At 49.9% G+C, this 20,496-nt stretch overlaps 2 protein-coding genes across 5 annotated transcripts in view; one reads left to right on the top strand and one right to left on the bottom strand.

Annotated features, from left to right (window-relative positions):
* Nucleotides 1-904: 904 nt before the first annotated feature.
* On the top strand, nucleotides 905-11,091 carry FAM219B (family with sequence similarity 219 member B). 2 transcript variants are annotated; one of them, XM_069071154.1, is made up of 6 exons: nucleotides 905-1,099; nucleotides 1,709-1,808; nucleotides 2,584-2,671; nucleotides 5,392-5,469; nucleotides 5,845-5,893; nucleotides 8,290-11,091. In XM_069071154.1, the coding sequence occupies exons 1-6, from the start codon at nucleotides 971-973 to the stop codon at nucleotides 8,452-8,454; spliced, it is 609 nt and encodes a 202-aa protein (XP_068927255.1). In that variant the 5' UTR covers nucleotides 905-970; the 3' UTR covers nucleotides 8,455-11,091. The 2 variants fall into 2 exon arrangements, with proteins under 2 accessions (XP_068927255.1, XP_068927254.1); XM_069071153.1 differs by having other exon boundaries at nucleotides 912-1,099; nucleotides 8,287-11,091.
* A 1,407-nt stretch (nucleotides 11,092-12,498) lies between these two features.
* Nucleotides 12,499-20,496, bottom strand: part of MPI (mannose phosphate isomerase) — an 8,428-nt gene continuing 430 nt past the window's right edge. Inside the window, exons 2-8 of one of the 3 annotated variants that reach the window (XM_069071149.1) lie at nucleotides 18,454-18,581; nucleotides 16,960-17,157; nucleotides 15,983-16,124; nucleotides 15,413-15,595; nucleotides 14,205-14,378; nucleotides 13,285-13,493; nucleotides 12,499-13,010 (exon numbers count right to left, since the gene is read on the bottom strand). In XM_069071149.1, coding sequence (XP_068927250.1) covers nucleotides 12,792-13,010; nucleotides 13,285-13,493; nucleotides 14,205-14,378; nucleotides 15,413-15,595; nucleotides 15,983-16,124; nucleotides 16,960-17,157; nucleotides 18,454-18,581 — 1,253 coding nt within the window. In that variant the 3' untranslated portion in view covers nucleotides 12,499-12,791. Of the gene's footprint in view, nucleotides 13,011-13,284; nucleotides 13,494-13,834; nucleotides 14,033-14,204; nucleotides 14,379-15,412; nucleotides 15,596-15,982; nucleotides 16,125-16,959; nucleotides 17,158-18,453; nucleotides 18,582-20,496 lie in introns of those variants that run through there. The other 2 variants (XM_069071151.1, XM_069071150.1) reach the window with 2 other exon arrangements.

The following is a 20,496-nucleotide window of genomic DNA, read 5'->3' on the forward strand; positions in this document are numbered from 1 at the left end:
CATTGAGTGGGGAATGGCTACACAAATTTTCATACATGAATGTAATGGAATATTACTGTGTGCATTTGTAAGAAATGACAAGCATGGAAAGATTTCTATGAACCAATGTAGAACAAAGTAAACAGAGCCAAGAAAACAACATATACAATAACTGCAACAATGTAAATGGAAGGAACAACTACTTAGCAGTAAGTCAAAAGTAAAAGTAACAAAATATAAAGATCAAGAGGATTCAAATGAAGGGGTATGGGAGGACATCCCCAACCCTTTGGTTGGTCCACAGGTGTTACACACTGCACTTTCAATGTATTGATTGGTTGTCTTGATTCCCCCTCCCCAACCCCAAAATAATGTTTGTTACATAGGATGGCTCTCTGGGAGGGGAAAGGGAAGAATACTTGGGATAAAGAAGATGTAAGTAACAAGATGCCAAAAACCTTTATTTTTAAGAAAAGAAAGTATAGTGGCTTCTCCTCTCACTTTTTGTTGTTGTGGTTGAAGTTCTGACTGCATTAATACTCTAATATATAAGACAGAACTCTACGGGATGATCTGCGGGCTCTCACATACCAGGATTATGAACTCTTAAGTCTTATCACCATTTGACAGATGTGGAAACTGAGTTCGAGTTAAGCGGTGAACTTGAGAGGTAGAGTTAAAGTCATCTCTGACAGGGCCGGACTAGCTAAAGGTCTTATCCAAGGAGATCCACTTGATTTCTTAATTGATTGATATTCTTCAACAGGATTTTCATCCCTTGGATAGGAAACTGGTCCTCCAACCAGAGTGAGCCCGCTGGCGAGCCACCATCTTGCTAAAGGAGAGCACCGGCCCCGACCGGGAGAGGGGCGGGATGCCGTGACGTCGGCGCGGGAGAGGTCACGTGGGAGGGGCGGTTCCGCTGCGGCTGCGGCGGCGGCCTCGCTAGGCGCCGGACAAGAGGCCGCCCCGTGGGGAGCTCGCCGAGGCCATGGCGACCCACGGGCTACGCGCGCCCCCTCCACCCTCGCGGCCGCCGCGCGAGACCCGCGACGCGCCCACGGCCGGGCCCCCCGCCCAGGCCTCGCGACCCCGGTCCGGCAAGACCCCCGGCAGCGCGGTGAGGGAGCGCGGCCCGGCCCAACGCCGCCCGGGGCTGCGGGGACGGGGAGGAGCTTTGGGGGAAACCGAGGCCCAAGAGACCGCGGGACGGGGCCGAGGCTCTGGCCAGGGAGGGCCGGACCACGCGGCCTGAGCTCGGAGCCCGGAGCCCGGGCCCCCTGCGTGCGAACCCCCAGGCATTGCGCCGCCCCCCGCCCTGCTGCTGCCCACCTCCTCCTGCGCTCTCCTCTCTCCCCCCATTCCACCTTCCTCCCCCCTCCCCTTGTCCTTTCCTATCTTCTCCCTACCCCCCTTGCTCCCTCCTCCCCACCCCCCTTCCCGTTGTCCCCTCCACCTCCCTTCTTCCTATCCCATCCCCACCCCTCCACTTCCCTCGCGATCCTCTTCGCCCCTCCTTCCTCCCTCCCCCTTCCTTCTCCCCTACCCCTCTTTCCCCCCTCCCTTCTTTCCACCCCTCTCTCACCCCCTGCCCCCCTCCCGTGCCTGGGGAATGCCTGGAGCCCTGCAGGGTGCCTCTGCTTTGGGGGTGCTTCAGATCCCACCAGTGTGGGGCTCTCCCGTTTAGCAGAGGCCCTTCCTCCTTTCATCAGGTGCCTTGCCCCCGCAGGTGGTGAGTGCCTACAAGAGGGTAGACTGGGCTCCAGAGGCGGTGGAGAAGAGGGGCCCATACATCATGACCCGGATGCCCTCTATCCAGGCCAAGTTGCGTGAGTATTTGTTTAGAGTCTTAGTTTCCATCGGCTCCTGGGCAGGAGTCAGTGTGGACGACAGTTCCTAGATCATACATTTAGAGCCATATGAGGGACCCTTAGAGGGCTCCTGGTTTAACCTCCTCAGGGAGCTCGGGAACCCAGGACCTGGGTCTTCAAATCCAGTCCTCCATGGCCTGTCTCAGCCTGGGTCCTGGCCCTGCTTCAGTGACATCCCCCAATCCAGGCAAGATTATGGGAGAACTCTCCCTACCGGTGGGACCCAGGCAGTCCTGCCCCCTTGCCAAAGTAGTGTAAGACCCAATCACGGTTTTCCTTTGTGTAAAAAAGGGAAACTTTGAAGAGGAAAAGAAAGGAAGTCAAAAGAGACTGACATGAATATCAAGAGTCCACCAGAAGGGAAGGGAGATGGGGGATCCTTCACCTTAGTAGCTGAATAGACACAAATACTGATTATACTCACTTTTTGGCTGATGGGGAGAGGAAGACCAGGCATCATGGCCTCGGCATTTGATCCTTCTGAGGACCTGGGGCTGTTTATGAGGCCTCCTCACTGCTGTTATATGAGGACTTTTTCCTTCTCCACTACATGAGCTGCACTGTATCAAAGACATTTTTTTTATTCAATTTCATTTTATTCAATTCAGAGATTGCCTCACTGTATCAAAATTAGGTAACATTCATTATGTCTTTGAGTGATCACTCCCTTGGCTGTAAGAGTAGGAATGTCATGAAAAGTGAGCCTATTGACTTAGGGTCCTTAATTTTCCAGAGAAGCACCGGGATCTGGCAAAGGCTGTCCTGCGGAGGAAAGGTGTGATGGGAGCCTCTTCACATCATCCCAACTCGTCAGGGAAAAGGTTCCTTCCAACTTCCTGTTCCACTTTTTCTGTGCCAGGGTATTTTCAGGGATGGCCATTAGGCAGTAGAGCCTCAGGGTACTGGGCTGGGAGTTGAGAACACTTAGGTTGAAGAAATGCCCACCTTTCTACTTTGGGGGATGATGTAACATAGGTGAAAACAATAAATTATATAAATATAATATGATATTCTGTAAGAGAGAAGCCAGCAAAGAGGGTGGGGAGGGGTGTCTTGGGAAGGAATTGGGTTCTGGGACCTCCCCTTCTCTTTGGTTATGGTGGAGGTGTTTGTTGGGAAGAGCAGAAAGTGTTTCCAGTAAGAGGTAATTAATGAATGTTTGGTATTCTGTGAAGAGAGGCCCTGAGTTACATGCTGGCACAGATTCAGAGGTAAAGAAGATGGATCCTTGCTGTTAAAGAACTTACCTAGTAGGGAAATAAAATTGCACAATAAAATGCTGCACAGTATTGCGGTGAGGGTTAAATTAAGTTTACTGGAGGTCAAGTTCTTCACTAAATAAATATCAGAAATACTTGCAAAATAAAAGTACATAGGACTTAAGGGAAGTATGAACAAGATGTCATGATAATTCATAGGGACAGACCTTTAATCTGTATTGTGGGTGGGGGATCAGAGTGGTTGGACTCTTGACTTCTCAGCTTCTTTCTAGATCTAAATATGTGATTCAGTGGCTTCTCCCTGGAAGAATAAGGGAGGACTTTATGGAAAAGATGGTTGTTATGAAATGGCAGGAATGGGAAGAGGAAGAAAGACCATCCTAGGTGTAGGAAGTAGTGTCTATTGGGGCCCATAGTGAGACATAGACAGAGAATGTTCCAAAGACTTGACTAGGCTTAGACTGAAGGATAGAGTATGTGAGAGGAGTGGAGTGAGATGAGATTGCTGGGGGGAAGAGCAGAACTAGACTTCAGGATACAGGCATTGTTTTGCAGGCAGTGGGGAGTCCCCCAAAGCTTTTGAGGCCTGGAGTGATCAGAGCTCTGTATTAGTAAAGTTGATGTACCAGTAGTGTCCTGGTCAGGTTGGGGGGTGGGGGGGAGATGGAAGAGAGAATGGCATGTGAGAGGTAATGAGGGCAAGCCTTGAAGAAATGCTGCTAAGGTGACTGGGTTTAAGAAGCAGGCAAAGGTACAGTAAGAGATATGTAGTTGTGAGCATGGGTGACAGGAGAATTAACTAGGAGAAAGGCAGGAGCAGAGTTGATACATCCAGCTTTAGACATTCCTAAATCCTTGGAATGGTGCACCCACCACCTAGGCCAGCACTGTCAGTGCACAGATGAGGAAACAGTGATCTAGACAGAGGGTCAGTGACTTGCCTGATGTCACACAGGTTGGATTGAGAGCATGGATTTAATCTCAAGACCTCTGACATCAAAGATGAGTTTGGGGTGTTACAGGTCAGGAATTCAGATGTGGAGCCCAGGAGAGAGGTCAGAATTGAATCTATAGATTTGGAAGTGGAAGTCAGGCACAGAAGTGACTGCTTGAAACTAGGAGAAATGATTAGGGAGAGGCTTAGAAAGGGAGGATCATAGGGACAGCCTCAGGGAATAGCAGTGGAAGAGGAGCCCCCAAGGAGAAATCCAGGAGACCAGAAGAGTCCCAGCAGAGGCTGGTCTGCAGTGTCAGACACTGAAAAAGGGGCCAAGAGGATGAGGATTGAGAAGAGACCATGGGACTGGACTCTTGGGAGGGTGTTGTTGACTTTCCCAAGAGAGCTGATTGAGGGCAAGTCAGTTGATTTATTTGCAAGAGGCTGAGGAGTGAGTTGGGGTTAGTGGAGAAATGGAGTCATTGAGGGTTGACTTCTCTTTCAAGAAGTTAGAAAGTAGGGGCGGCTAGGTGGCTCAGTGAATAGAGCACCAGCCCTGGAGTCAGGAGGACCTGAGTTCAAATACATCCTCAGACACTTAAAACTTACTAGCCATGTGACCTTGGGCAAGTCACTTAACCCCAATTGCCTTACCTTCTCCCCTCCAAAAAAATAAAGCCAAATTGAAATTAAAAAAATAACACAGGTTAAAAAAAGAGAGAAGTTTGAAAGTAAAAAAAGAGTAAAGATAATTAAAACAGATAGCAGGGCTATTGTAATGTTTATAACTCAAACCTTCACTCTACAAAGAAGGAAACCAAGGCCTGCAATAGCTAAGTAGCTTGCCCAGAGTCATCCAGGGAGACTCAGGACCAGAAACTCAAGACTTCATTGCTCTTTGCATTATCACATACTGCTTTACTACCATGTTCACTGACTAAACAAAGTTAACATTTAACCTTTTAGCAGTTAGACCTGTGCCAAAGCTGGATGGATTGCACCAGGAGTTAGTAAGTTCTCTGTTACTGGAGGTCTTTAAGCAGAAGCTGGTTGACCACTTGTTGGGAATCATGCTTTCGGGAGTGTGACTAGATGCTCTTTGAGGTTACTTCGACTTGACGGTTCTCTGATTCAGAGAGTTTATGCCCTTAAAATGAGGGTAAATCTAACAGCCAGATAAGAGGCAGCTGGGAATCTTTCATCTTCTGGACAGTCCAGATACTATGTATTCATGCACACATATATCATACATCTGGTCTAGGAGGGAGATCGAGGGTATTGTGGTAATGATGTACTTGCACAGTTGCAGACTGGCTTCTTATATAAGATGACATTACTTCATTCCATGTGGTTATTTCTGTCCTTTATCCCTGTGTCCCCTCAGGTCAGTGAAGTTTAACAAGGGTTATGCTGCCCTCAACCAAAGTGCAGATGAAAACCTGGTGTCTCTCGATTCAGACAGGTGAGTTTTTCCTCTTTCTAAGACCAGGAGGAACTTGGGGAGAGAGACAGTGAATACTTGCCCAGATTCCTCCCAGTTCTTTCTGAACTGAAGGGTCATGCTGCTCTGTGGAGGTCAGCCATCCTCCTGCTTGTTTAAACTGTAGGGTCTGCCCAGGAAGGTAACCCCGCTGTTTGAGTTCATGCACCGTTGAAGGATGGTGCAGTCCTGAGCACCTCTCACCTGCTCTGGGAGGCCCTTCAGTGCTAACCATAAGCCATCTTGGGGGTTGGTTGGCCTGTGCCCTGGGTCTCTTTATCCTCCCTCTCCATCTGGCTCTAGTCAGCGCTGAGGTTCAGCTTCCATCCTTACATGTCGTTATCTTTCTCTTCCTAGTGATGGAGAAGCAGAATCCAGACACTCCTCAGGGTACTCCTCTGCAGAGGCAAGTCCGCACCCCCGGCTGGAGGGAGCCTCCTGCCCAGGCCTCCGAATACCAGCCAGACTCACTGAGTGGGGCTCTGGGGAGGGGGGCTGCCTTTGCAGAAGGCTGATAAGAGAGGGCTGTCCACTTGGCCTGTGACTCCTTCCCTAGCAGCTGTTGGTTGTTAGCATGGGGTTTCTAGAAGGACAGTCTTTCTAAATGTCTCATGAAATATTAGCAGACCATTGTGTGGTGAGCTGTCCGCCTTATGACAGCTGCCGGCACATTTTCAGGGAGGGGTCCAGATGCCTTAGTATTCTATAATATGCTTTTCTGTCAGTGTCCAGTGCTGCCCACGGCTTCTGGGGAAACAGTGAACAGTGCCAGTGGGCATTAAAGGATAAGGAGGAGACCTGGAAGAACACACCTTTGCGTAATTTGTTGGGAGGCCTCAGTGAGTGTGAGCATGAAGAACAATGAATCTGGACCCAGGAGGTCTGAGTTCAGTCTGCTGCTCAACTTTCTCCATGACCTTGGGTCACTTAGCCTCCCCCCAAGCTCCTAGTTTTCTCCCAGCAAAGTAGGGATAATAATCCCTATAATGTCTCCCTAACAGGGCTGCTGAGAGGAACAGATGGGGTGATTGTACTCAGCAGGCATTATTAATATCTGCCTCCCATGACTTGTAAAGGGCTCTGGCCACCCTGCCACAGGGCGAGGCTGCCGGCTTCCTTTTGCCTCTCCTGGAGCAGGGAGGGTTTCCATCAGGAGTTTGAGCTGACACCCATTCTGGGGTTCCAAGATGACCTGGTCCTTTAATGATGAGGAGCCAGGAGGGAGGTGCTTTCTATGCATTCTTTAAATGAAGAACCTGACTTGGATTGAGGTGGTCATGTGGCCAGGAAGTGTCTGAAGCTGGATTTGAACTCAGGTTTTTCTGGCTGCAAGTCCAGTCCTCTGTATCTGTCACTTAGCTGGTCATTAATAGAATGGTTATATTCATACTCTCCTGCAGCCCCACCTAGGTTTGCTTCCTCCCCCCCACCCCCCCCCAGATCCAGTTAGTTGCCAAGTCTGGTCACTTCAGTGCCCACAGACACCTTTGTCCTTGATTCTTTTCTCTCCACACCCTCAGGCCATGATTTGGGCCTTCATTTATTCTTATTCAGACTAATTTGGTGTGATTTCATTGGTAGAAGGACTCCCTCTCTGAAGGCAGATTGGTATCGCTTTGCAGCCTCTGGGAGGCAGTGACTTGCCCTGGATTGGGATGTTTCAGAAGCAGGGCTTGAACATAGGTCTTCCTGGCTCTAGGAGCCACGCTCTGTCCTCCCCACTGTCCCTCTTGCTTTAACTATCATAATCATTTTCTTCTTGGTCTTCCTTCCTCTGGCCTCTCTCCCCTCTGTCCTATACCACCTGTAAAACAGCATTCCTGAAGCTCCAGGCTAGCCATGTCACTCACCTGTTTAAGAAGTTTCTGTGGCCTGTGGGACACAGCACAGTCCTCGGACTTTTAGAGCCCATCCTACTTTGAATCCAGCCTATATTTCTAGGCTGAGTACCCATCACTCCACCTAGTAAAGTCTGCATTCTAATCAGACTGGCCTTCGTGGTCCCCATAGGTAGCATTACTTTCTCCCCACCTTTGTACAATCTGTCCCTCTTATGCCTGCAAAGCTCTTTATTCTCTTCTGCCTTGGAACTCCCAGCTTCCTGCCAGTCACGAAAGTGCGGCCCTCCCTCCATTGTTTTATATTGTTCTGTGTATACTTATCTCCATTTTCAGTAGGCAGCATGGGTAGTGGATAGAAACCTGATCTGGGAGCCAGGAAAACTTGGGTTCAAGTCCTGACATCTGCTGACTGTGTGCCTCCAGACAGGTCATCAGTCCATAGGAAATTCCCTATGCCAGTGAAATCACAGGGCAGGCTTTGTCCCTGTACTTCTCAGAATACATGTGACCATCCTGATTTTGTATCTTTAGTTTCTAGGACAGTGCTTGGTGTATCACATTCTTCAAATTGAATAAAATTGACTCTAGGTAGAGAAGCAGAGGAACAGGTGGTGACCTGGTACTTCCTAACATGAGTTGCCATTGCATCGGTGTTTGTGGGTTAGGGCTTTGGGTTAGTCATTTCCCTTTCACTGTACCCCAGGGAGCACCCTGCCCAGTGGCTATCACCGGGGGTGGGGGGAGGAGGGGGCAGTGGTGAGCTCTGTGCTTTGGAATCAAGCCACAAGTCAGCCATACATCCAGCTCACAGGTGGCCAGGGTGGTAGCAATGCCATCCAGCATTTAGAAAGCCCATTGAGCAATAGCGGTTGGCCTCTGAGTGCATAGGACATACTCTGCACAGCACTTCCTCTTACTTTCCAGCCTGCCTTCTAATCATCCTGACCTCCTCCCTCAGCAGGTGAATCAGGATCTGAATCGGCAACTGTTGCAAGATGGTTATCACTTGGATGAAATGCCCGATGATGAAGATCTGGACCTCATTCCTCCCAAGCCCATGGCCTCCTCATCTTGTACCTGCTGCTGCTGCTGCCTTGGGGAAGCATTCTCCTGCACCGTCCAGTAGGCAGCACCTGCCTGGGGGGAAGCCACAAGAGAGACAGTTGCTCCTCTGGGGCCTAGAGAGCATTGTCTTCTCCTTCCCTGGTGGGCAGAGCCATCAGCACCAGATTCATCGGGAGCCAAACATCCGCTTAGGCAGGTCAGTGACTGACAGAAAGCTCTGCCAGGATGTTTCTCAGGCCAAAGGCTCTGGGGGACAGAGTTCAGGTGAGGAGTACAGGAGGGCTCCACAGCTTCTCGCTGGTGCAGCAGTCACATTGGGAGAAGACTCTTCTATACAGGGAGGGAAATGCAGGATTTTTTGATTCTTAAGAATAAGGATAACAAAATATGTCCTGTTTTAGAGAAGAAAGTCGTCAGCTCTTGAAATTGACCCACTAGCATTTGAATGCAGTAAATGTTGGTTTGGTATTCTCTGAAGGAGCATCTGCTCCCTGGCATCGTGTGTACAGATGAGATTCTATGGCCACGTGGGATAGAGGAGTCAGAGGCAGCTGCCCTTAGCTGAGGAGCATTTAAGGTGGTTTTGGCTCTCTTGGAATTCTGACAGAAGGAAGTTTCACAGGCCTTGGCAAGGACCAAGGTAGCCCCTGTGGGCTTGCCCTTCTCTGTAGGTGCTGCTGGCTGGGCTTTCCACTTCCCTTAAGCTTACCTCTGGTGAGGAAACTCCAGTGCTTTGGGAATGTTGGCTGTGGCCCCCAGTAATGACCAATTTCCAATTCATGGGAGTTAAGAAATTACTGTGACTGACCAAGACCCCATAGTCAGGTGCTGTCGCTGTTCTGCACAACTAGCCCTTCTTTCCCTTCCAACCTGCATTTATTTATTTATTTATTTGGAGTTTCTGGTCTTTTGTTTTCAGCCTTGTTCTTGCCTGGCTCCCCCAGCCTATTTCCTGGGTTGATGGCATTCAGATACTGTGGGAGGAGGCTGGCCTCTAGCTTTGGTGAGACAATCGATCAGCAGTTTTTGTAATCTTTGTTAAGAACTCTGGAGTCGGACTGAAGGGTTGGTGGTTTAGCCCAAGGAATAGAAAGTGGGAGTCAGGCAAGCCAGGGAAGCAGATGACAAAGAGGCTCCTGCCCTTCACTTTCCTCTCGAACGTCTTGGTAGACCTCAGCAAATCCTCAAGGCAGGCTTAGAGTTGGGGTTCCTATGGACAGTTTGGGGTTTTCATTTTCACCCAGGAGTCTTATTTCCTTAGCCAGAAGGACCCAGGGATAACATTTAGGTAGAAGACCTTAAAATTTGTCCTTTGAATTCTTTGTTTAGATTCAGGGACTTTTTGCAGTTGAACTCAGCTTCCCCCTGGATATCTAGATTTCCATGTGCTTATTAGTTTGTTTTCCCTGTGTTGGGGGATGTGGGCCACAGAGGGAGCTGGTGTAGAACTGGGAATGGACCAGACCACGGCTCCCCTTGGCTGCCTGGCACCCTGGAGCCATCTTCCTGAGCTGAAAACTGTTTTCTTGACATTGTCCCTGTCCCCCCAGCTGCTTTTGGGGGACTACCTGTACCAGGTCAGTGCCTGTGGGAAGAGGAGTGTTAAGGGACTGGAGCAGCCTGGAAGGTGCTTTGGAGTCGCTTGACTCCACTAATCTGTTGTCCCACTGGCCTTGTCAGTCCACAGGAAGGCTGTGTGAGCACAAGGGTCTGTTGGACCTGCTCGATCCGGACTGGACATGAGAAGGCCAGAGGGATTTCAGACACAACTTAAACACTAACAGTAACTCTGGGGTTTTTTTTTCGTACTTTTGGTCTCAGCCTCAGACCCCTTTGGGGCAATTGTTCCACTGTAGCTGTCTGTCCACTTTTAGGATCTGTTCACATCTGTATACCCAGGTTGTTGTCTTATGGCTTGTTTCAAGAGAGAGATAGAGTGTGTGCGTGTGTGTGTTTTTTGGTAAGGAATGAGAACAAGTGAGTGGGGAGAAAAAAGCATTGGAAGAAGGTAGGACCAGACACCTGGCAGGGAGTTCATTAAAAGCTTGGTTACTTTCTCACCTTTATGGATCTTCTGGTGAAGTAACTGAAGGGCTTGAGTAAGGTTCAGGCATTACCCCAATGGGATGAAAGGATAAAAAAGCCTGGACTCGAAGCCTGTTTCTAGGCCCCAAACCAGGGTTCTTCCTTAGATTTATGGGGCTGTTCTGAGCCCCTGCTTTAGCCCTGGCTTTCCACCCCAGTTGTTTCTTTGGTTGTCTCATTGCCAGGTAAAGGACCTCTGAAGTTTCTGGCACTAATGTCCATCCTGCCACACAGATCAGTGGGGATTCCATTCTAACAGGAAGCTGTAAGAGCTTTAGGTAGAACTTGTAAGAGGGTAGCTGGCTATCGAACAATATAGTCAAAAAGACATCGTCTGTCTGGAGATTCCCCAGCCTGTTGTCAGACCGAGTTGCTGGTTAAAGTCCCATGGCCCCCCACCACCAGTGACAGGGCTGCTTTGGGTCCCTCACCTTCTGGTGCTCTGCAACTGACAATCAGTACACTTGGGGAAATGGACCAGTTTGTTTTGGCTACTTAATCTAGGGGTGGGTTTATGTGGTGTACATAGTATGTATATTCAGAGGTGTATGGCTTAGAGTTTTCTATCATGAACAGAGTTTAATATGTCAATAAATTTCCTCATGCTACAGAACCTTCAGTGTGTTACTGTTGTGTGGGCTGCTATCATGAGCCCCCCAGGTGAGAGATGAAAGATATGGACCTGTGGATCCCAGGAACATCTCTATTCTTCCCTGTAGGAACTAGGAATTTGGGGCACTGGCACACCCCTCAGCAGTGTCAGGAGGTGCTGGCTTACTGTTAGCCCTGAGGGGTAAACTGGCACAGGGACCACTGTGCTTTCATTGCTACAGGAAATCTCTTCACTTCTATACAACTTGTCACTGTCCAGAGTACCAAGAGGGTTGGTGTTCTGCCCTGGTCACTGAGTACAGGTCTCATGGGCTCTGAGGCCAGCTGTGGGCCACTGGGACATAACATCACAAAGGCCACTCAAGCTAGGCATCCATTAGACTGTTTTTCTTGTACCCCCTCTTGATTCTCCCCCCTCCCCCCTCATTGCCAGGTAGCAAGGGCCTAGCTCCTGTCCAGTAAGCCAGTGTCAGGCCTTGGGCATTGTCTCCTCAGATATCTGGGTTCAGCCTGGGCCCTGTGAATGACACACAGCAGCTGCTGGATTACCTAAAAACAACTTCTGACCCACCTGAAACTGCCTTGAGCTGCCTGGGGCTAGGGAACATGCACCCAGCTCTCCTCATCACCCACTCTTTTGAATGTCAGCAAAAGCTTCTGTGATAGAAAAGAAGCAGTTCCCCAGCATGATGTCCCACATTTGTTGGACCTCAGAAAGGGTCTGAAGTTAGATTCACATCGGGTCTGGCATCTTGGAAAGTAATGTCCCCATTCTGCCGACGCCTGGCTCAGGGACATGCACTTCCCTAGCCTCGGCATTTCTGTCGAAAGAGTTCAGATGACCTCCTGGGAGCCCATTACAAGAGACCCAGATTCAAGTGCCCCCATCAGATCTTGGCTGGCCTAGCTTGGCCCCTCAGCTCTAGACAACTCTAGGAAATGTTGACCTGCACTGACAGGAGTTCCTCCTGTGGACACTTAAGATCAAAATCAAGATAAAACAATCACGAACACCAAAGTGAACTAATGTGTCAACTACAGATGCTTGTTGGAAGCCTGCCAGAAGCCACGCTCAGACAGAGGAAGGCAAGTGTTAGCATGCCACCTGAGTCTGGATCGGACCAACCAACCCCTGAGACTTGTGGCATTGTGTCCAGTGGTGGGAAAACCCCTTCTGTAGAAACCGTACATGCCCACCTCGCTGGTCTGCCCGAGAGAGGCTCACTGCAGACTTCGAAGAATGAGAGGCTGAGGCAGAGGGAGGGGGAGCATCAGGCCCAGTAAGGGTGCTCTGTGTCACGTCATGTCATGGCCTCCTGCCAGGGGTCGTAACAGGGAGACTGGTTTTAAATCTAGGATCTTGAAGCGGGAAGGGGCTTATATCCAACATCCCACCCAGTACAACATCTTTGAGGGACAGGCTACGTTTAATTGTGGGTTTAAACACTCCAGAGATTGAGCTTGTGTATCCTCCTCCCCTGTTTGACAGATTGTTACCTCACCTGTGTAGAACAGGTCCCTTCCCCAGCTCCTCTGGATGTGCCAGGGGTTTCTGGAGCAAGGGAAGGAACAACTGCTGACATGATCATGATCCTCAGGCCTATGTTCTTGCAGCTGCCCTAAGACATAACATAGACACACTAACGGAAGGCTGCAGGGCTAAGCCTGGTGAGGCTGTGGCAGGCGAGGTGAGGATGGGGGCTAGGGCAGACAGCAGGCCCGGAACATGAGCAAGTCCTCTGCTGAACTGAGTTCCAGTGCAAGAGTCTCATTGGCTGCAATGAAGACCACTGTGCCTCGGTGCAAGGAGAGTTCAGACTTGGACGCTCTTGAGTTCCCCTTCGCTTCTCCCTTCACCACCAGGAGGATGCTGGCCGACTCTACGGCGCTAATCATGTAGGAACGCATAGTGGAAGGAATCTATGGGAAGAGAAGCATATGGAATCAAAGGAACTGGAACCTGCAACTGCCCTAATTTACGGGCCTAGAGAAAAGGAAAAACGGGGGACAGGCTGGTTGTGGAGGAAATGTGCTGATCAGAGCCTGGGTGCCTGGAGACGAGCCCTAAGAAGGCGGCCCAGATAACTGTTATGCACTGAAGTAGCCAGCCTGCCCCTTCGTCTCATACCCAGTATCTGACCCTGGGGGTGCCAGAAGGCCTGGGCATGGGGGGAACAAGGTCCCCACAGCTCACCTGGATCTTTAAAACCGTGAATTCAGGTATAGGTGGATTGTAGATGGAGACACAAGAGTCAGATTTATCAGTCACAGGAGGAAAGAGTTTTGAACTGCTTGGGGCTGGAGTATAGTTGAGCATGTCACATAGGGTTGTCACATCAATGAACTTGGGTGTCAGGCCAGCCCTCACTGTGTTGTCTGAGCACGCCATACATTCCACACAGTCTAGAAAGGGTGGACATACTAGTCAGTCTGCTTGATCTTCCCCATCCCCTAGCATTCCCTCCACAGGAGCAAGAAGACAAAGATTCCCTGACTGCCATACTGGCCCACAGTCTTGCAGCAGCACCCTGTCCTCAAACTACCAGCTATCCCTAGGACATCCAAGCCTCCTACCCTTGAGGGAGGGAGCCCCTTCCCCTTTATCCCATCAAAAATTACTCAAGGGAAGTGTTCACTAACATAAGCCCTTTACTTTCTATCTGTCTCTACTTCAGCCCCATGTTTACCCCTCCTGTTGCCCAGCTTTATTTTAGGGTAGAATAGCAAACTTGGGGCCCAGAAGCCAGAACCAGATTGAAATATAATTGGGAAATGTTTGACAAAATGAAATAAAATACCCCATAGTTAATGTTAATTTGTGGTTTTTAAGTCAGTATGTGGCCCACAAGGATCCATTTCTTTTCTGAGTTGACACCAGTGGTTATGGGGATCTAAGTCAAAGTGGTGGTGAGAAGGAATCTTAAAAAGCCATGAGGCAGGGCCTATGAGAAGAAAGTCACAGTTAGTGATGGAGATACCTGCTCATTTCTTTATGGCCCTCCTCACTAGATCATTCTTAGAAATATAGCCCTCTTGCTGAGACCCCAAACCTGTGGACCAGGAAGCTGGCCTGTAGACCTACCCACCCAGCTCCTGTTGCCTTCCCTCACTCACCTCCACTTAGGTAGGCATGGGGCTCATTGGCCTTCAGGAAGATGGCATCCCCTGGCTCTAGTATTACCAAGTTCAGGAAGTAGATGACAAAGCAGCCGACGTCACCAGGATACTGTCCATGAAGCTTCAGGAGGAGCTCCCCATTACTGTCTGTCATGTCTTTCCCTTCTGCCGCTAGATGGGAAGAGGTGCCAGAAGCAGGTCAGAGGCCACTGATCCTCCACACTGCAAGCCTCACCTTTCTCTCCTGGTTAGTAAAAGACAAGGCAGGGGGGCCCTGGGTGGTGGAGCAGATGTCCCTGGAAACAGTGCAGCAGCAACATGAGGCAGCTTATAATGGGTGTCTTAGCACAAGAGAAGGGGAGAGAGTGTGGGCCTTCCTGGACTCCCTTGTTTTAGAATCAATAAGAGCCTGGATTCTGGGTCTGGCAGTACCACTTTTACCTGGTTGGGCCTGAGCAAGTCACTTAACTCAAGCCCTGATTTCCTCATCTGTCAAATGGAAATACAGTACTCCAACCTCAGAGTTGTGAGGATTAAATGAGGTGCTGTGTTGCATGAACTGTCAGACAGGACAGAAAGATAAGCTATTCCGATGGGGAGGGGCCTGGGGAGTGACTTAATCTGAAGCCTCTAAGTATTGGTAGGATTTCCCTTGGCCTAAGGGAGGAAAGAAGACAGCTTAAGAGAAGAGTGTGAGCCAAGTGTGAGCTGAGGAGGAGGACACAAGCCTGGCTGCCACACATGAGCTCTGGGCGCCCACAGCAGCGTACCAGCTGAGCAGTGATTCTCTCCTGTCTTGTGCTAGTCTCTTATTCAGCACCCTGAGCTCCCTAAGGGAAGAACCATAGCTTAGGTCCTAGGTTCTCAAGGCTGAATGGGTTCCTGTGGAGCACAAGGCTCTTCTTTCCCTTCCTCTGCAGAGAATTGGGGGAAATGGTAGTCATAAGTGAATTAGTGAGTACTTTAGGAGTCACCTAGTCCATGTAGAATAATTCCAATTAAATGCTGCAACTCTTGTTGAAAATGAAATACCAAAGAGCCAAAGCCCACCCCAAATTTGGTTTCACTGAGCGCATCCCACTGGGAAAAAAAGATGAAGATCCCATTAGAGCATCCCAGGTTCTCCCCCAAGGCAGGGCTGGGACATGGAATTGAGTGACCCCAGAAGCCGGCTGAGCCCGCCGTGGCACCAAAGCCATCCCAACCTTCCTGAGAGATGCGCTTCACCAAGACGTTGAGCTGTTCCTCAAAGTCCTTCTTTTCACTCTTCATCATTCTGGTGAAGCAGGCCCGAAGGGCAGAAGAGGCAGCCTGGAGGTCCTGGCCCACACTCTGCTCCAGATGTTTCACCGCCTCAGTGCCAATCAGTAACCGGAGCTCTGGCACCTCTGCAGGAAGATGAGCCTGGGCATCCGACACCAGAACTAGGCCCCTTCCCAACCGCCCTAGAAGTGGCAAAGATGGGGCCCCCAGAGCCAGCTAGAGAACACACCCGTGGCCAGCCTGTCATCTTAATTCCCAGACTGCTTAGGACTATTCCTTCTAAGCCTCACAGCCTCCCCAGCCATCCCCACATAGAGCTCGACTGAAAGTCACTCCTCTACACTGCTGAAATCAGTCTTGTAATAGCTATCCCAGGATTGATGTTGAGTAACATCCTATCTGAAAAGGTCTTCCAGGTATTTTAGAGGTCCTTAGGATGCTACCAAATTAGGCTCCCTGTGGTCACCCTTTCTTCCATAGCCCCAGGCCTCCCCTGCTGTCTGTGGCCTTACTGTGAAGGAAGCCCACGATCTCCTGGACAGGCCGGAAGCCACATAAGGCATGGAAAGGGGTAAGGGCGATGGCCATCTCTGGTTTATGGTTTTTATCTGGGTAGTGTTCAGGGGCCTGGGCATGAAGCTTCACTGCCAGTTCCTATGAGGGAGTCAAGGAAACAAAAAGAGTAGTAAACATTGGGACCTTTGGCCACTTGGAAGTATTCCTGAAACTCTGCTCACTCCATGGGACCCACCTACACTTAGGCCAGCAGGTGTTGCTGAACGGGAGGGGCAGCACAGTTTGCCCCAGTCTCCTTTCCCCTCATTTTTGGGGGCTGGCTTCTTGGATAAGTTTGGTCTTAGCTGTGAGTCTGGCTTTAGCACATGGCCAACTAAAGGGCTTGCCAGGAAGCTACAAGGGAAGCCTGACCTTGCTTCAAACCCCTAACTGGGATCTAGGCCTCTGTGACTCCCACATGCTGCTTCAACCCATGCATGGCTATCGCCATGTGCTGACTGGGAGACCTGAGTATGTTATAAGGACACGGGCTCTTACTGTCAGAGGATCCCCCAGCCTTGTCTGAGAGCCAGGAAGCCCAAGTTCTGGTTCTAGAGCACCCTGTACCCTATCATTTCACATCTCTTGACCTCGACTGCACCTATAAAGGGAGGTCCCTCTCACCTGGAAGGGGAATTCATAAACCCTTTCGTGCTCTAACATGTTATAGCAAAAAGTTGATCTTTCAGGTTCTTTTGGAACAGGTCTAGGCTGGGTGAGGAGAGCTGATACACAGTCCTCATGCCAAGCTGGATGCCCAGGAAGGACCTCCCAGCCAGAGCCAGGCCCCAGAGAGTTCATTCGGGAGCTAGATTGAACTTTGGGTTGGACAGGGAAGGGTGAGGTCCTCAGTGCCAGGTGGGGGCTAGTAAGGTTGCTGTGGGGGGACATCCTGAAAAAGAAAATCATTGCCACTAGCCCCTGTACCTTCTACCTTATTGGGATGTGCCTGGATGGAAAGGGCCGTGTTGACAGACAGCACTTTGAAGAGGAAAGGCAGATCTTGGTAGGTTTCTTTGATACTGCGGCCTAAGCAAGTCTGGTTGTTGGTGATCCACTGCCCCAGGGTCTTCTCAGAGATATGGATGTCAGAAATCACAGCATCACCCCGGGGGTGGGTTCCCATCCACATCTGAACAGGAGAGAATCATTGGTCGGACAGGGAAGGCGATGGTTACTACTTAGGGGATCAAGTCAACACCACAATCAGGAACAGACCCCTGAGAAAATCCAGTACAGATTTTCTATCTGATTCTATTCTGTAACTGCCCAAGCCACATTTTTGTCTCTGAGTTAAATTTGGAAGTCCATGAGTCCAGATGTTCAGATTTCCCCCTATGAGTGAGCTTAAAATTCCGCTGTCCCATAAATCATCTTAATTCAAAGAAACATTGTCTCTACACTTTTTACTGTCCATGTACAATTAAGGGAGAACTGTGATCTCATTAACGAGCATTGTAAGAAGCAGGTGGGTGCCAGGAAGTCCATTATCTCTGCAACAATGCTGGCTCTTTCAAGAAAGTCTGGACTGTTACCCCTGGGACTCTAGCCACGCAGGTGGACACCACCAGTGAGCTTTCCCCAGCAACAAGATGGAAGGAGAGATTGTTGCTAGCCCTCTGATCCATCATGATATGAAAGACTTTGCAACTAACCATGTTTCCTGTTTTTCCCAAAACTATGCAGGCTAGCAAGCACCACCTCATGGTCTTTAGACTACTTCAGGAATTGAGACCGCTCCCCCCCTTTTATTGGTATAGCAATAAACTGAATGTGCTCATGACTTGGTGCCTTAGTTTACCTTAATTTCAATCACAACAGCCCCATGACTACACCCACCGCAAACCAAGATCACCATCAACTCCCAAACATCTAGAGGTCAATGTAGCCTCGGATGGTGTCAGGAGAACGGAGTCTGAGCCCTGATTCTATCCTCAGGCAGGCGACCACAGCACTGGGCTGAAGAGTCTAGAGCACTCGGCTCTCCCTAAGTGGAGGTATCGCCTTGAGCACATCGCCCACCTTCTCCAGGACTGACCTCACAGGTGGGCAGATTGATAGGGTCAGATGTTAGGCACTGCACAGATATGTGGCATTCATGTTAATCTGATGGGTCTTTTGATTGTCCTGAGCCAGGGTCCATCCCTGCCCCATCCTGTTTTCCCTGTCCAGCTTAAGCCTGAAAGTTAAGGAGGGAATCAGTGACTGCTATGAGTTTTGAGAAAAAAAGAATAATCATTCTCAGATTATGATTTTTCAAACTTCTTGTTTCCTTTCTGCTGATAGAAAATCAAACAGCACTGGGTGGGCTGGACTTCTTTCTATCCCCTGCTAAAGGGGAGTGGGTAACCAAGAGGTTCTGCTGGGGCTCTCTGGGACAGTGGATGTCTGGGCATGGCTCACAGATGAGAAACAGGGCCTTCCTCACCTCTGCATATGGCTTGTCCTCTTGAATGTGGACCAGCGGGTCACTGCTTGCCAGCAGCTGGGCTACTTCACTGGAAAAGCCCACCTTCCCCCAGGCATAGTGCTGAACAGGGCAGGACAGCAGGAACACTGCAGGGAGAAGCAGATGGTCAGCCCAACCTTTGGTGCTTTCTGAACGCCTGGCTTTATGGGAAGATGCTGGCCATCCTCAGGTCTGGGCTCTTAGCAGACTGAGGAGAAGCTTTTATCTTTTTGGGGTCTTTGTCCCCTTTGGCAGTCTGGTGGAATGTTTTTAATGGCATAAAATACATAGGATTACAGAGGAAACAAGTTATTTTGTTTTTGTCTTTTTTTTTTTTAAAGCAATTGGGGTTAAGTAACTTGCTCAAGGTTACACGGCCAGTTATTTCTGGGTGTGGTGCTGAGTATCTGAGCCCGGATTTGATCTCCAGGTCTTCTCAACACTGGAGCCGGTGCTCTGACTCACTGTGCTACCTGGCCGCCTGAAACAAGTTATTTTGAAACAGTTATAAAAGTATTTTTTTCAATAAAGTTCACAGAGCCCAGTTCAAGGACCCTTGATTTATCAGAAACTCAAACCCTGCCCTGCAGCCCCAGCCCCAGTGAACAGTGATGTTCTTGTGGCACAAGGTCCCCTCAGAGACCTTATGGGTCTCTCTCTCCCTGGACCCTCAGTAGACTCCCCAGTGTCCCACAGATGGGACAGGTGTGTGCACCTGTGAGTGCCATGGTTCCAAACTGTGCAACTAGTAATTGTGAAAAAGGTCACGTGCATGTGCTTGCAAACCAAACGCCCGTAGCCCTCATTTCAGCCACCCTGAATGGTGGAAGGAGCTTAGGCTTGAACATCAGCTCTGGCAAAAATTCCCCACCTAGCTACCCCCCTCTCTCCCTAATGAGACTTTAAAAGACCTCATCACAAAGATCTCTGCCCTTTCAGATCACTTTCAGGTCATTACAACTGTCCCATGTCAGTCATTCACAAGAGGTAGTGAGTTCCCTGTAGAGGCTAGATAACCCTGCCAGGGACCCTGTCTGTGGGCATTCATACACTTAGGCTTGATTAAGCTCACCTAGTCTGTTCAGACACCCCGGGCTCAGTTTACCTTTCTGACTCTCATTCCTCCCCTTCATAAACTCAATGCTTTGGCTAAAGGTTTTGTTCATGCTGTTCCCCAATGTGGGGTGTTGCCCAGCCTTCCACACCAATCAGGTCTGGCCCAGGCACACTTGGCCTGGACCTCTCCCTCAGTGTGTGGTCTCTCCCCCACGGTGAATTCCTATTTGTCCTTTTAATCCCAACTCAAATGGTTTCTTCCAAGAAGTTCACCTTGATTCCCTCCAGTATATACATCACATTTCCCCCAGAGTCTCTCCCATAGCAGCTGATCTGTACCTATCTAATGTACTTACTGTGTGTTGGCTCCCCACCCCACGGACCAGACTTATCTCTGTATGTGTCACCTTGCCCCTACTAGACTAGTTTCTCTGTGTGTAGGGGCCATGTCTGCATACGGCAGGCACTTAATAAATGCCAGCACAGCCTGATTTTAAGTAGATGACCCTTAAAGGGGCTTTGCAGCTTTTGAAAGTTTATGCTTTTTCTCTCTCTCAGTGCAAGCCCCTTCCCATAAATAAGGACTTTAACAAATATTTTCTGAAGAAACTACAATAGTGAGAATTTGAGAGGCACATTCATGGTGTAGCCAATAGAGAAACAGCCGCGTAACTAGGCGGGCTTGGGTCGAATCCCACCCTTAACACAGGCTGCCTTGGTTTCCCCATCTGTCACTTGGGGAACCACAAAAGCGGACCCTGCTACGCAGGGCTGCGATCCTTAAAGCCCTCGCAGCCCAGCGGCGGGGTCGGGGGGCCGGAGTATGAGCCCCAGCTTCGCTGAGACCCCCCTCCCCTCAGGTTTTGGTTTCCCCAAGCGTGCATCGGGGGCAGCTGGATTCTCTACGGTCCCTCCCATCGCGGAACCCCCCCCCCCCCCCCCCCCCCCCCCCCCCCCCCCCCCCCC

The sequence above is a fragment of the Petaurus breviceps genome, unplaced genomic scaffold (genome assembly GCF_028583685.1).
Source record: "Petaurus breviceps papuanus isolate PSGF00001 unplaced genomic scaffold, PetGlider_PUasm1.0 90825, whole genome shotgun sequence".
Taxonomy (NCBI): domain Eukaryota; kingdom Metazoa; phylum Chordata; class Mammalia; order Diprotodontia; family Petauridae; genus Petaurus; species Petaurus breviceps.